Here is a 15,861-nt window from a genome sequence, read left to right on the forward strand (position 1 = left end):
TTAACAATTTGAACTCCAAAAGGGTGATGTAAAGACTACGGACATACTGTAGCTCTGAAGTAGAGCTCAATACTTTGAGTTGTTGACGAATGCTAAGCTCTGTGAGCAGCTATGGAGGGAGGCGGTGAGGGACAGAAAAGAAGCGCCACCAAGAAAGAGACAAAAAGTGTCAAAAGTGTGGGATCACTTTAAATGAAATAAAATGAAATAGAAAAGATAACACACCTCTGTGGTTTACTGGAAAGCGGCATTTTACAATAGCACGTCCTATATCAGTGATGCCCAAAGTCAGTCCTCGAGTGCTGGCATCCTGCATGGTTTACTTCTCTCCCTGGTGGTAGTAACAACCCTTTCAGGATCTTCTTCTTAGGCCTCCAATGAGCCAGGTGCATTAAGCCAGGGAGAGAAATAAAACATAAAGGTTGCCAACCCTCCATGGCCGACTTTGGGCACCACTGTCCGATGCTGCAACACCTCAACGGAAAACATCCAGTACTTGCGTCAAGCTCATTCGTGGCTGATAACAGGTGACGTTTTTGTGCCCGTTGCAAAAAACTAACTTTTATCACAAAATCTGTCATGTTATATGTGTACAAAGATATACATTTTGGCTAATACTACATGTACTTGATCAAGAAGTGTAATGACATAGATTATAAATATCTATTTTATAATAATAGTTGTTTTATACTTCAAACTTGAAACTAGAAGAGATGTTTAAATTGTATTGACTTGTTAAACAATCTTATTTTTTCTTATTAAAAAAGAGAACTAGAATGTTTTTTTACTAGCATTTCTCTTTCATATATTTGACTAGCTTAGGTAGCTACTACAAAATAGGATTTATTTATTTTTTATTGGATTGCTTGATTTATCTTATAATATATAGATTTCTTAATTACTAAAATAATTGTTCACAGCAGCCATAGTATGCAGTTGCATTAGGGTTTGGAGAAAGGCTGTTCAGGAAGCATTACTCTTTTTATTTAAAGAACAGCAGAGATGATGAATCACCTCAGAAATATCTGGATGTATGCTGGAGTGTATTAAATGCTATGTTTCATCCAGCCTGCATACATCATGCATATAAGCCTCCATGAAGCTGTTGGAAGTCAAAATTTTGACTTGTTCTTTGTTGCCAATTAAACTCGGTTTCTTCCTTTCTATTCTGGAAATCCTCTATGAATATCAGCTCTAACTTAAGATGAAAGAGCTTTATCATTGAATTATTAACTGAATTTCATCATGCCTGCTTATAATGAGAACTAAGAAATAGGCCTTTGTGCTGTATTTTGATGTGGAATAGTGAAATACCACATGAGAAGTCACTTTGAGGTCACCACAGCTCCTCAGGTCACCTACTGGCCAAAGGCATGTTCTAACTAAAATATACATCTTAAAGATACTTACTGACAAAAAAAAATTATTCAGAAATATCTTAAGAGTAGATGCAGGTTGATGCAGTTCTGTGTTATTGTTTTTTAAATGTCATTTATTTTTTACTGCACTTGGTTCTTAGTGAGTATAAAGTACACAAAGTTCTCACTGATGGAGCCCCAGTTGTCTTCTTTGCACTTTCTTCTAGCTGTGTGAGTATGCCCTCCGCATATCCAGTGGTGACAGGACTAGGGAGACTGTTCCAATTGCAGTGAGAAAACTGGTGTTAACCTCATGGGTGCAGATAAAGCAGCTCCTGCATCAGCAGATTGGCGAAAAGTTGGACATATTCAAAGATAAGGTAACTCTGATGTGCTTTGTCTTCCATGCTTTAATCACGATCATGGACGTATCTATCAGAACAAATTACAATGCAATCTCAGACTAGTGGAAGTTGTTGATAGGTATTAATGTTAAAATACTCTCTTACCAAATCAAAAACATCTTCATACTCAGAAATCACATCTTGACTACTATTTATAGTTCATTTACAGTAAAACAAGTTCTACATTAAAATACCTTATGTTTCATTTTCCTCTTGTGGAATATGAAACTCTCCAAGCTAACCACATGAAGTTGAATTTAAGTCATCAGTCAAACTGGGTCAGATTATTCACAGATAAAAGAAGTAGGTTTGCAAATTCCTCAGCATCATTCAATACTGAATGATGAAATATAAATTAGCTTGATTTTTGTATCTAGTTTTATTTACAAAATTTGCACGAAAAAAAAAAAAGAATTTAGAGAATATAGCGTACAAACAAAAAACTGTAACAGCTTTTGTTTATCAAAACAGTATTAGCTATTTTAAATCATTTAATAGATACATTTCCATTCATGAGAAACTTTAATGAGAATTTACTTTATATGGACGTTAATTAAATAAGGTAAATAAATTTTACATTACTATGAACCAGAAACTAAATGGATGTTTGTATTCCTATCTCTAAATGTGCTTTTATGTTTGTATCATTAATTTGTCTGACTGCATTTGTTCACAGCTAATTTACACCGTTTAACTTCATTTCTTGAAATTCTCCTTTGTTTATTGGAAACAAAACACATTTAATGTCACCAGAAGACTCTAAAATAATGTCAGATCTCAGCTTCAGACATGTCTTTAATGCTTTAAATGCTGTGAAATTGTTTGTGTTTTTTGAGAAGTATGTTAAATGATGATTTAGATGAATTGCTCAAAGTTTAAAACGAAAACTTTAGTTGTACATAAAGCATCAAAGAACTGATAGTTTTGTTTTTATGCCTGTTTTATAAGTCTGAGATGATTAAAAGGTATGGTGATGCTATTTTTAAACTGTATATCTAGTGATTTCCTATCTACTTTAAACAAACTGCCATTCACTTTAATTTCTGCACTAAGAATAAAACAATTAATTAAGAACCATTTTTATCTTTTTACAGTATACGTGACATCAAGGTGAAGGTGGCTTTCAGCTTTAACAATTTTTTTAGGTGTATTTTTGACTCTGTCAAAAATATTACATTATATTGTTATGCTCCATAACAAAAAGTATTGTCTCTAGACACATAAAGAAGTTTTTCTGTACTATGTGTACAGTTTAATAACTTTATCAATATTACATTTGTAAAGATGCATTAAAAATCAAATAATAAATAGATTTTTTTTAAACTATGGATTTAAAAATCCATAGATTTTTGATGTAATTTTCCTGAGAAGAAAAACAAAGAGATGTGCAGAATTTGACTTTTATAAGGAGGCTATGTACTGCTGTGTATAAAATGAACTTAAAGAGCTAGTTGTTTCTGACTACATTGCATTGCAGATGATCCGACCAAGATTTTGTTTGCAGCTTTTTCACAAATGGCAAAAGTAAACTGCTTCACTACTTCTGGTTTCAGGTGTTTTTAAGAGACGATTTTTCAGGCCATTTTAAGAACTTCAAGGTGCATGTTTAAAGCTTTTTTTGTGAGAAAATAAAACATATTAGTGCTCATCGTTCCTCTTCAGGCAAAAAAAAAACCATTAATAGTTTTGCTCTCATTCAACTCCCACATTACCCACCTTTCTTTTTTCACTTCAAACATATCACAGGTTTCTATACTTCACTCAGCCAGCGTGACACTGAAAAACTGGTTCATCCCTTCATCTCTTCCAGGCTAGATTAATCAAGATTGGCCCCTTTACTCACCAACGCATTTAAGATAATACTTCCACCTTCCTCAAGAAATGGCTCAAATTGCACAACATCCCTTCTTTGCATCCGGACTGAACTTCCAACTGATGGGCTTTCTGCTCAGCAGCATCCTAGAATTTGCCTCTAGAGCTTCTGAGGGCCTTGAAAACCACAAAAACGCATAAAAAGGAACTTAAAGCTTTTCTCTTTCAAACTTTTTATAATTAATGACTGTGTTTTGGTTGTTTTTATCTTTGGAATTTCTAAATGTAAAAAGCATTACAAATGTATTATTGATACTACTTATGGACTGGATATCTACAGATTAATACTAATGGTGATGCAGAAAGCCAGTGCAGACCTGAGCACAGCTACATTCAGTGCTAAAAAGTGCAATTGAGTTGTTTTTAGAGATTTTTCATATCTGTAATGTTCTGCCCTGACTGTCTCCATTAAACATCAAATTTGGGCTGAAGTGGGGTGCTGTGGTCACACATTAGTCGTCAGAGTGGATGTCACGGGTTCAATTCCTGGCCCGATGACCTTTGCTGCCAGTCTTCCCCTTCTCTCATAGCACGCTTTCCTGTCTGTCAGGTGAAGGCCACTAGAGCCACTAGAGCCTCAAAAAACTTTACCTGAAAGCTGAAGTAGCTGAAGTAATGAATAAGCAAGACGTGATAAATATTATCAATAGAAAACAATGATTGTTTGGGGACAATATGTTAGCTTAGCATTGCTTTAATCATTCTCTTCTATTTAAAAGTTTTCATGTCATATTGTTATAAAAATATTGAGGAGTAGAACAGATTAAATCTAAATTATGTTTCAACAAAGCAAAGATACTTGGATTTTCATCTTCTGCAGGTAAAATGTTTAATGCTGATAATCTCTTCACAGAACCCCACTTCAGAAATTTTCAGTTTCATAATTCTCCTCCCAAACATGAATTACAAAGTTACAGTTCTATGTGCAATAATACCTACATATAGGTCTGTCGACCTTCTCTGAAATCACACTTAAGAGGCTGGTGCATATTTAACAGAGGATTGAATTGAAGCAATCAGCACTGTTCTCCCTCTTGTTTGCAGGGTAAGAATAAGAATGTAGTGGCGATGAGTCGTGTGCTGGTGGGACTGGAAATGCTTAACTGCAATAAGAATCCAAAGTATATGGATTTTTCAGTTCCCAGTCTCTCCACAGTATGTACCTCCCTATCTGTGTTTTCATGCTGTAGCTGATGCCCAGATGGCAGCAGCAGATGTTTCAATGACCTTATGAGTCTTATGAATGTGTCATTTTCTCATAAAGTGTCAATTCTTTGAGAAATAATATTCCTGTCTTGATTAAAAGAGTTGTTGTTTTTTTGTCATAATATGAGTGCTACATTATTTTTTTTAATGCATATTGAATTTCTCTGGAAGATCTACACATAAACCCTTTTCCATTTCCTTCTGATTTATTTCCCTAATCATTTCCGTTAGTCTTCTGTCTTTATGTTGATTATCTTTCTTTCTTTTTTTCTGGTCCTCCTCTCTTTAGCTGTTCTTTAAAATCTATTTCCTGTTGTGCATCCCTCTTCAATCCTTTTTTCTCTAGTTCTATTTTTCTTATTTTGTGGAAGCTGGCTCTCATTTATCAACAGAGGCTGTAGAATTTGGTTGCTTTAATGCTTGTAGAGGTTTTGCATGGGATTCACATATACTAGCAATCACAGTGTATCAACAGTTTTATTTTAATTAATTATATGACTGAAAACAGCTGTCATTGACATAGCATGTACCTCTGAAGTATTGCTCCACATCATAAATGTAACCCTGTCCTCCTACATAAGTGACCCATTGTCCGAAAGCAGAGTGGAAATCTCTCGCACAAATTTTTGTCAAACATTGATTATGATAGTGCTCAGTTGAAAGAAAAAACTCTCGCCCCTGATCAGTTTCACATGAGAAATCCACCATCACAAGCTGAAGAAATCTGCTTACATCCCAATAAGGATGCTGTCTTGTTTCTTTATAGACAGCATTTCTATAAGTTTCCTGTCTTGTTTCCTTATAGAAACAAGACAGGACCTGATCCTACACAGAGTTTAGATTTATATAGTAAGATTGTTTTAAGTAGAAGAGACTTTTATATAGCCTCAGCTCAGTCACTGCTGGCTAAAAATATTTCATTTTTCAGAAACAAAAGTTGTTCTATGTTTTTAATATCCTTCAACCTGCCAAATAAGTAGGCAAGCTTTGTGTTTTCCTATTTCCTGCTTAATTCTACGATATTTATGTTGTTGCAGAGGCAACTTTACACAGCCTAAGGCACATTCATTCTCTCAGCCTTTCTAATCTTCAAAGTAAATCAATGAAAAAAAATCATTAATTTATTAAGAGCAACTGTAAAAATATGTGTTAAATCTCAGAGATATCTTGAGTTTCTTTGCTGCACTGAAAGTTGCATGCATGATCTGAGATCCGGTGGAGATTTCACCAGCTTTTACGCTTACCTCCAAATTAAAGCATCCCAAAAATAAACTTGACCTTTTCCTCAATTTTTTCAACTATATACATATTTAATAAATGTGGACTGATTTTATTTTATATGTTTTTGGCCTCCTACTTCTGTATCAGACTTGGTTGCTTAGATATTTCTTTCTTAATTTAGTTTGTACTCATTTCCTTTACATTTGCCCTTTAGATTTCCTCTAATATCCTCTTCCTTTGCTTTTTTTCATATTTTAATCTTCCTCTTTCAGTTTTATTATATTTCCTTCTAACACGTCTTCGCCCTTATTTCCTCTGAACCTCTTCTTACCTTTTCCCTGTTTGTTTTTTTTCTCTCCTCACCTGAAGCTGGTGGACATGGCGTCTGAATGCAGCTGGCTCGATGCTGTGGTGGAGTTGCAGATGTGGTGCCAGCTGGCTGTCTTCTGTCACAGCGCTGAAGACCACAGCTTGGTGTTACGCTGCACCCAGAAAGCTTTTCAACTTGAGAAGGCTGCAGCAGACAGTGTCACTACAGCGCCCTGTCTCCTGTAAGTCAGGTTTATTCACTTTATGTATATACAGCAATAAATTATAATAGAAGAATCTCAAGATACTTTAAGAATAAGAATAATCCATGTAAATAGTTATATTTTGTTTCAATAATAAAAAGATTTATCTATTTCAGAGCACCTATTGTTTTTAATTATTACAGTTCTTCAGAAAGACAGTAGTTGAGAAAATTCCTTTTGATACAAACCCAAAAGGTTTATGAAGGCTAGAGTCGTTTTCTCCTTGGGATAGTCTGAGGGAAAGAAGGACATCTTGTGCACATCAGGAGAATTACACTAAACAAGGGCTTGCAACTGAACTTAAGTTTTGCCCGATAGGGTTTACATGTTTCTTTGGTTTAGTTCATTGACTGATAGATTGTTAGCTTATTATTTGCCATGTATCTCTAGATATGAACAGACTTCTGTGAACAAGATGCTGAGTGGTGCAGCCTGTTTGAGGGGTTTGAGCCTTGTCTGCATGTCCAGTGGAAATCTTGACAAATACAGGGAAGCTTTGAAAGTGATTCTGTCCGGTGTCAGGTACTGTTTAGAATAGATTGATAGATCGACTAATGCCTCGGGCTCAGCTTTAATCCGGCTGTTTTTTTTCTCCTTCCCTTTTTCATAGCATCGCAGAGAAAACTGGCAGTCAAGATTTGTGTGTCACAGCTGCTGGGCATTTCTGGAACGCTTGTCTGCCGCTGACACAGAGCCCTCGGGACAAATGGTGGCTCAAGGAGCACCTGGAGAAGATTCTTAATACCCTACTTCATACCAGGAATTGTGCCAGTGTATCTCATCTCATTTGTACTCTTGCTCACAGTTTGAGTCAGAAGTTTACATACATTCGCCTGGGCTCTGAATGTCACTAGGGCTTTTAGTGTTTGTTTTCTGAATGTGAAAAGATGAAGTTACAGTGTTGGTTGATTTTGAACCACAAGTTTGAGTAGGTTGAGATTTTTCTCTAGTTCACTCAGTGGTAAAATTATACTTAAAGGTTCAGATTTAAACATACACATCCCTCAATATTTGAGTAAATGTTTTGTATCAGTTTTCAAGCAAACCTTTTTTACAGTCACCATTATTCTTCTGGCAGGACATTTCTTGGCATAATTGACAGTTTATCTAAACTGGTTGGTTTTCTGATATGGACTGAGGATTATCCATTCCAAACAGTTTTTATGTGTGTTTGGAATCATTATCCTTTTTGAACATCCAACTGTTTACCACTCTTAATTTCCTGGTCAAATCTATCACCCTCAGATGAAAGAAAATTGGTAATCCTACTATCACACTATTGCATGTCTATTTTGCATTATAATGGCATAGAAGAGCTTCACGACCACCTTTCTTCATCTTTCATGCTGTAACACAGTTCAGGCCACTGAAATTTCTGCTACTGTAGAGAAAATTGACGGTGTGAACATCACAATTTGCACTAGTTCATATAAAGTGCTGAACTTTCATCTGTAGATTTAGTTTAAAAAAATAATATGACAAAGAAGTGTTATTGCAACAGCAATGTACCCGACCTTGTTGCAGTAAAACATTGTGAATTTTACACCTTTTATCCAACAACACATCCACCATAAAGCTATGGACAAATTAAGAATTATGCTGATCTGTTAGCCAATCATAAACTGTCAGCAGTGAAACAAGTTTAACATATACACGAGATGAGAGACAGTAGAGGCTGCTGCGAAACTAAAATCTTCAAGTTTGAATACAATATCCACCTAGAGTCCTGGATAAAAGTTTCAGAAACAAAAAATTTTGTGCTTTGCACAATGTGGGTCAATTAATAAAAATAGAGGACAACCTCCAAATTATCCAGCTTGACCTTAAATCAAGAGCTAGATGGTCCAAACTGGGTGTTCCACCAGAACAATTATCCCAAAAACTCAGTCCGACTTCATTGACTTTGCCAAGATTGTTCCAGAAAACCAGTCAGTAAAAAAGCTTTACTAATTCTGAGAAAAGAACATGTCAAACACCTTGCCAGAATACCAGGACTATGATAAAACAGTTTTTCTGCAATTTAGTGGGGACATTTATTCAAATGTTAGTGTAGAGAAAACAACTTATGCACTCAATTGTTGATTTTTAAATTCATTGAAATTTTATGTTGCATCATTGCAAGCTACAAAAACCTTTCAACTTAAGCATTAAAAATCACAAACTGTAATCTAGTATTTCAAGAGCTAGAAATATTGTTTTTATTAAAACAGCCAGTTGATGCTTCACTCATTTAATCATTTGTTCCTACTTGCAGCTGCAATTTCATCCAGATGATTCCTATGAAATGAAATCAGTGCTGCAAATTACCACTCAAGTATAACCTTTTAAGCTGGATAGCAGCAATAAGATCCACTCTATTATCTTAAATTGATGGTGAAATAAAACAAGTGAAAAAGTTGTTTAGTGTGGTGCAGAGGAACTTTTGAGTGTGTTTTCTTCAGCATGTGAGGCTGAAGTCATTCAACTGAAAAATGGTTTAAAATCTTTAATTATAGGAGCTAATGTGAGAATTTAGAAAGATGCTCATCTGTTGTGCTTTTCTTTTAAGTGCCACATTTTACCACCTAATTAACCTGCCTGACAGGGAAAAGCAAATCACGTCATTTGAAGGGCATTTAAAGCTGTTTTGCATTATGAATTGAAATCCAATGAAGAAAGAATATAGATACTATAGCTAGGTAAATCGTTAACTGAAGTAAGTTTCCACTTGCTTTGATACACTTCCTTTTAATGTACATGATATCGTCTTTATTGTATGCCTTAAGAAAACCCCCCAACTAATCCTAGATAACTGTAAGAGTCCAGCATTAGCTCATCCACAGCTAAACAGCAGAGTCGTGTTTTTTTTCTTCCCGGACATAGGTGTAAATTTGTCCCTTCTCTCTTTTCAGAAATGTGAGAGAAAATCAGGGGCCATGAGGGAAATGCCTCAGGGGAGTCCTAGTGATGGATCAACAAGTTAGTTCTAAAAGGAGTCTCACTTTCTTCAGCTGTGATTTAATCCATGACAGATGAAAAGATCACAACTCTCCTAAGTGACCTATGAGGGGCTTGTTTTTATGAGTGGCTAGCAAGTCTTGCTACGCCTTCAACTGTTTTCAAGTTTTTCACTTTACAACCACAAACTTCAGTGTATTTTATGTGAAAGTACTGCATCATTGTGGAATTGAAAAAACATTATAATATGTTTCAAGGTTTTTGACAAAAAACATTTCTTAAAATTGTGGCATACGGGTTCAGCCCAAGTTACCTCCCTGAAAGGTAACTCCTTTCAGGACCTCTTTCAGGGTTACCCCCCCCTGAAAGAGTTATGCTCTTTCAGGGTAACTCTGAATCCAACTTTCAATCTAGTTAGAAAAGCTTTCTTGTTCCTCTGTTCTTTGGGAACAGAGGAAACCCCAAAGAAATGTGCTGCTACCACAATGATTCCAAGTGAGGATGTCGTTTTTTCAACAATGCCGTTATTATTATCATTTTGTCATGAAAATCAGATTTGCGGAGTGCACAGCTAAGTTGTTCTGCCGACAGTTTCTCCTTCCTGAGCTGTGGATCTCTGCAACTCCTCCAAAGCTACAATGAATTTCTAGGCTGCTTCTCTGACTAATTCTCTCCTTGATTGTCTTATCAGTTTAGGCGGACGGCCATGTCTTGGTTTTCTTACAGTCCTTAGCAGGAGATTGTTTAAAGCTTGGGAAACGGTTTACCTAATTCTGTTGTATCCCTAAGCTGTCTCTTGCATTCCTTGGTGTTCAAACTAGTGCTGAACTGGTTTGCATGTTATGGATTTTTAAACCTTGCACTGTATGATTCAATTGAATTGATTCTATATTTCTGTATTTAAATTCGGTCTTGAGATGAAGTTTGTTGTGAAATTGTGCCATATTAATAAATTGTATTTAATTCATGATGCTATTTGTGCACTAATGTTGTCTATCAAATCTTGGAGGCCTTTAAATTACACACAGGTAGCTTCTAGTTACTAGCTAGATGACAACAGAAGGCATTTGGTTGTACTGGATTTTATCTAGGCGTGTCAGAGAAAATAGTGGTGTAATACAAATGCATATCATAATTTTCAGATCTTTGATTTGTTAAAGGTTTTGAGAAGTATGCACATTTTTTCTTTCACTATATAGTCCTTCACTTAATGGCACATAAAATCCCAATAAAAAACTTAAATTTGTGGTTTTAAAGAGGTAAAATGTGTAAGTGTGTAAGGGATAGGAGTACTTTTGGGAGTACTTTTGCAAAGCACTGTATGTACTAAATATCTATATTGCTATTTTATGTTTTTTCAGAAGATACTAAAGAACTCTGTTTGAGAACAAACATTATCTGTTTGCTGGTCTCCACCTACATGGACAAAGAAGACTTTACATATTCTCTAAAGCTGCTGGACAAAACTATAATTGAGATGACTCCCAGCAGGCATCGGCTGTAAGTTACAAATGCATTAAAATGCAAAACGAGAGGCATTGTACAAACCTGAGAGCTCTTGATTGTCTTTTCTGTTCCTTTTTCCAGAAAACTTTTCAAAACTCGCATACTGCTTAAAGTACGCCTGGGAGAATGCATAGAGATTGACATGGAGTTGTTACAGAAGGAGGGTGAACAGTGCTGTTCAGCGATGTGGCACCAGGCGGCTCTGTGTGGGATCACTTTAAAGCAATCGCTAACCTGCTACCAGAACGCCATCAGAAGACTCACGGTATCACTCACGGAGACTTGAAATTGTCTCTTTCAAGTCCTTTGAACAACAAAAATGAATGTCATCAGATGAATTCAGATTGACTGTATTGATCTTTGAAAAGTTTTATCCACAGTTGTCATTATCCAATTAAAGCCTGGGTATAATGCAACATATTATTTTGTGCTGAAAGTAAGGGACTCTTTAAAGTAGGATAAAAAGTCTCTACCACCATCATGTGGACGTGCCATGTCATTGCACCTAAGTGTAGAAAAAGATATTGTAGCATTGGTCTGGAACAGGAATAAAGTTGCATGTTTTGAATAGGGAAAATAGGCTCTACAAAGTAAAAATTCATGGTGTACAGACGTAAAATAGTCATTTTGTATTCTTGTGGGATCTGCCAACAGAGCAAAGAGTTTGAGTGGCAAAAGGTCAACCTTTTGCTTGAATTTGGAGGGTGGCTGTACTATCACAACTTCCCAAAATCTGATGCCCAACTTCAGGTTCAGTGGGCCATAGATATCCTCCTATATCTGGAACCCAAGCAAGAAGCAGTACCAGGTTGGACTCATTATGTTGTCTTGTTCTTTATCACGGACTGTTTTCTTCACACACACATACAACCTGTAAATTTTATCTGCCATTATTTATCTATAATCCATTCCCTAACATTCTTGTATAATCTGTATAATCTGTGCATATAGCTCCCATATTTATATTTATACACAATATCTATATCTCTTTGCTATAACCCCTTATAGTCCATACATACATAGTCTTGTACATCTGTAAATAAATATTTATATCTTGTAGAGCACTTCTGGATAGATGCAAACTACATCTATGCTTGTACTGCTTGTACTTGTGACAGTGCAATGACAATAAAGTCGAATTCTATTCTATTCTATTCTATAACAAAGCTGTCTCAGGTTACGTATGTTTCCAGCACCCAGCAAAGCTCTAATTTATTATCTTTTTCCATATGTAGATGAAAGTGTGCTAAAACACGTAAAGAAAGAGCAATCTAAGTCCTTGATTGGAGTCCATGGACAGTTCACGCAAAACTTGTCTAACCTGAAGGAGGTGCGCATACTTGACCAGTTGACACAGGCACACACACTGCTCGCTATCATGGCAGACAGGACTTCACCTGAGCATCAGCAAAACCTGCTTCGAGCCTATACCTTCGTTCTCCAGATATGGCAGGTACTGCATCACCATTTTTACAATTTAACTTTGACATTTTGGAAGTCCGCTATAGATCCTCACTTATGGGGTTCCTCAAGAGTCTAGTCTTGGTTCACTACTTCTCACTCACTTCTGTTATAGTTTTAGTGTAAATATCAACCAAAACATTTAAGCTAATTTTGTTTTTGTTTTTTTAATGGGTCACATATACAGTTCATACAGTTCATTTTTGTCATATTTTATGGCAGGTTTCTTTGGCGACAGCCTCTGAGATTTTAAGTGAGATGATGAAGAATGAACCAATCCCTTCTCCCACTGATTCGTCCAAGAAAGGCAAAGGCAAAGGCAAAGACAAGGGCAAAGACAAGGGCAAAGACAAGGGTAAAGACAAGGGTAAAGACAAGGATAAAGACAAGGGTAAAGACAAGGATAAAGACAAGGATAAAGACAAAGGTAAAGACAAGGATAAGGGCAAAGATAAAAACAAAGGTAAAGACAAGGGTAAAGGCAAGGGTAAAGACAAGGACAAAGAAGTAAGTCACTGAATTTTCTTAACTCATGTTAACTCATGTTATAAGCCTTTCGCAATAAACAATTAATTTCATGATGATTAAAATTACCTTAATAATTTCCATTCTGAAGATTGATATTGTTTGAAGGGCTATTTAGTTTACAGAGACTTCATAATCCATTCTATTTATGGTTTCGTTTGTGTGTGGTTTTTATTTTGTTGTATCTATTGTTTTTGGTCATTGTGTTTAATTTTGAATATTTAAAATATCTTCCAGTGTTAAGTGTTCTTTACAAATTTAAGTTAATCAGTGTTTGAAAGAGTGAATTTGTATTATTATGCCATTATCAATAAATTACTGTAAAATTGTCTCGAAACAATAGTATCATTTATTTAAATAATTGATATACTGTATATGTCAATTATATATTGACATATATGTCAACAGCTGTTTGCCATAATATCTGTAAATGATGGCAAAATAAATGAATACTTACCTGGTTATATGTAAAATAAGAAGTGGCAAAATAACAAATTTCTTGATTAAACATATCAGTAGGTACATGTTTGATTTCTTTGTGACTTGACAAAAAGAAATAAACATAAGTGTCAGCTGTCTTTCATCTCTGTGTGACCAGCTTGTCTCAACAGAAGACGAAGACAAGGCTACAATGGATGAAAGGGTTCCTTCGACTCTGAAAGAATGGGCTCAGTATGTCTGTCCTGAGCTGATGAGACAGATATTCAAAACCACTGACAGTCCCCACTGCATCAACAAATACAGCTTTTTAAACCAGGTACGTCAGTAATATAGCCCACTTTCAGATTTTCCAGAGTTATAACGATGGTCCGCATATGTTGTTGACTCAAATTTATTTTTAACAGTAGATATTTTTAAGAGAAGCCAATGTTGTGGTTTACTTTTAGGGAGCACTGTCTTGCAAAAATCTTTACAGCACTCAAACTTCTTATGTTTGCAACATAAAAATAGTGCATAATTGTATTGAGGTCCCTCTGAATAACATTCTGTCTTGTTGTAATGCACTCTGATCACCATGTTGACATTAAACATCAGATAGATGGAAGTTTGTTTAGTTAATATGAATCCACGTATAAAATGATATGTTTCATTTGTTTGTGATGGAAGACTATTGATTCTAAATCCTTATTTTTCTCTGCTGTGTATTTTTCTGCAGAATCTAAGCCTGTTTTATCTCAGGCGCCTGGAACGAGAGCTTTGCTCTTTGTCTCTCGATCATCTCACTCTACCCATACTGCACCTTGCTGAGATTATTTCTCTTGACCTGCTTCAGAGGAGGAGCCTCTCTGATCTTTACAGACTCAGGTAAAGTCTCAATGAAAGGGACAACATCTGCTTTGGACATTAAACATTTCTATAACACTTTATTTGACAGGTTGTGAATAAAACTGTCATGACACTGTCATAAACATGACATAACACCTGTTATGAACATGAGCAAGTCTTCATGAATATTTATGACTGTTGTCATAAAGTGTCATTTGGTAAATCATGACACTTTTAATACAAAGTTGACATTATTCAAAATGTCTTCATTATGACAACTTGACATTAACCAAGAAATTATGATCTGACATAAATTTGTTATAAAAGTATTACTGATTAAACTTTAAAAATGATGTAGCTTTATGTTAGTTAAGCTAAAGTTTAATCATGTGAAAAGTTCAGACATTTATACATGTTTTTGTTTATTGATCAGATTGCATAGCTTATAAGATTCTATGATATATTAGAAATTATAGCCATGAGAATGCCAACATATGCCAACATATTTTATGGGGGTTTATAATATACTACCCAGGTATTTTATCACACAGACCTCTGAGCTAGAGTTGCATGCTGTTTAGGTAAATAAGATCTGCTGATGCTGAGAAAGTCGCTCACACAGGAGTGTTGCTGCTTCGGACGGAAACGTAAGGAGATCATGAGGTGCTCTTAGCACCTCCTAACCCTAACCCCCACTGTAGCCTTCTTTAATCTTCTAACTTTCCTGGGTGCAGCAGAAATATAGATTTTGTTTTTCAAAAACAGAATTAAACTATATAGTTTATAAAGATAAATTGTTAAAGCTGCTCCCAAATGTGACAAAAGATGAATAAAGCAATATTCTGACATTTTTCCCCCAGAGGTTACAGTCTACAATATTAGTAAAATCAGTTAAACTTTGTAGTTATCTGCAGACTATAGATTTTAAAGTAAGTGTGATAATCCTGATGAAAATCAAAGCCATTTAATTTGTAAGCCAACCAGCAAAGAAAAAAAATCAATTACAACATTCAATTACACTGAAATGTTACATACAGCGTGACTAGTTTATTTCCTAAATCTGTTATTAACCCACATTCCTAAAACCAGTGATTGTTTGAATTTGTGCCTTGGAATATAGACACTGTAAAACATTCAAATATGCATGGAACCAGTGTTGTATAGTAACGAAGTAAAAATACTTCACTACTTTACTTAAGTATATTTTGGAGTACTTCATACTTTCCTGGAGTATGAAAATTTTTGATGACTTTCACTTTTACTTCACTATATTTCCGAACTTAATTGCGTACTTTTACTCCGATACATTTTCAATGTGTGGTTTAGTTACTCGTTACAAAAAAGCGAGAGAGAGAAACGCAAGTGTTTTGACCCACCTACTGATTAGCAAGTAGCAAGTAGGCTACCGAACAAAGTCCGTAGCCTGCTTGCCTGGGCTTGTTCATCACCACCAATAGGATACTTCTTCTTCTTTTCTATTATGGCGGATCACAAGCAACTTTAAGGTGCATACCGCCACCTACTGTACATGAG

The 15,861-nt window shown here is 35.5% G+C and overlaps 1 protein-coding gene across 3 annotated transcripts in view; it reads left to right on the top strand.

The window, feature by feature from the left end:
- cfap46 (cilia and flagella associated protein 46) overlaps positions 1–15,861 on the top strand; it is a 57,180-nt gene that overhangs the window by 17,493 nt on the left and 23,826 nt on the right. For all 3 annotated transcript variants that reach the window (XM_032553805.1, XM_032553807.1, XM_032553806.1), the window contains 13 exons: positions 1,586–1,738; positions 4,679–4,789; positions 6,431–6,612; positions 7,024–7,155; positions 7,244–7,406; positions 9,525–9,591; positions 10,932–11,070; positions 11,158–11,341; positions 11,731–11,884; positions 12,312–12,529; positions 12,760–13,044; positions 13,661–13,819; positions 14,219–14,367. In XM_032553805.1, coding sequence (XP_032409696.1) covers positions 1,586–1,738; positions 4,679–4,789; positions 6,431–6,612; positions 7,024–7,155; positions 7,244–7,406; positions 9,525–9,591; positions 10,932–11,070; positions 11,158–11,341; positions 11,731–11,884; positions 12,312–12,529; positions 12,760–13,044; positions 13,661–13,819; positions 14,219–14,367 — 2,096 coding nt within the window. The remainder of the gene's footprint in view (positions 1–1,585; positions 1,739–4,678; positions 4,790–6,430; positions 6,613–7,023; positions 7,156–7,243; positions 7,407–9,524; positions 9,592–10,931; positions 11,071–11,157; positions 11,342–11,730; positions 11,885–12,311; positions 12,530–12,759; positions 13,045–13,660; positions 13,820–14,218; positions 14,368–15,861) is intronic.

This window comes from Xiphophorus hellerii, chromosome 22 (assembly GCF_003331165.1).
Source record: "Xiphophorus hellerii strain 12219 chromosome 22, Xiphophorus_hellerii-4.1, whole genome shotgun sequence".
In the NCBI taxonomy this organism is placed as follows: Eukaryota; Metazoa; Chordata; class Actinopteri; order Cyprinodontiformes; family Poeciliidae; genus Xiphophorus; species Xiphophorus hellerii.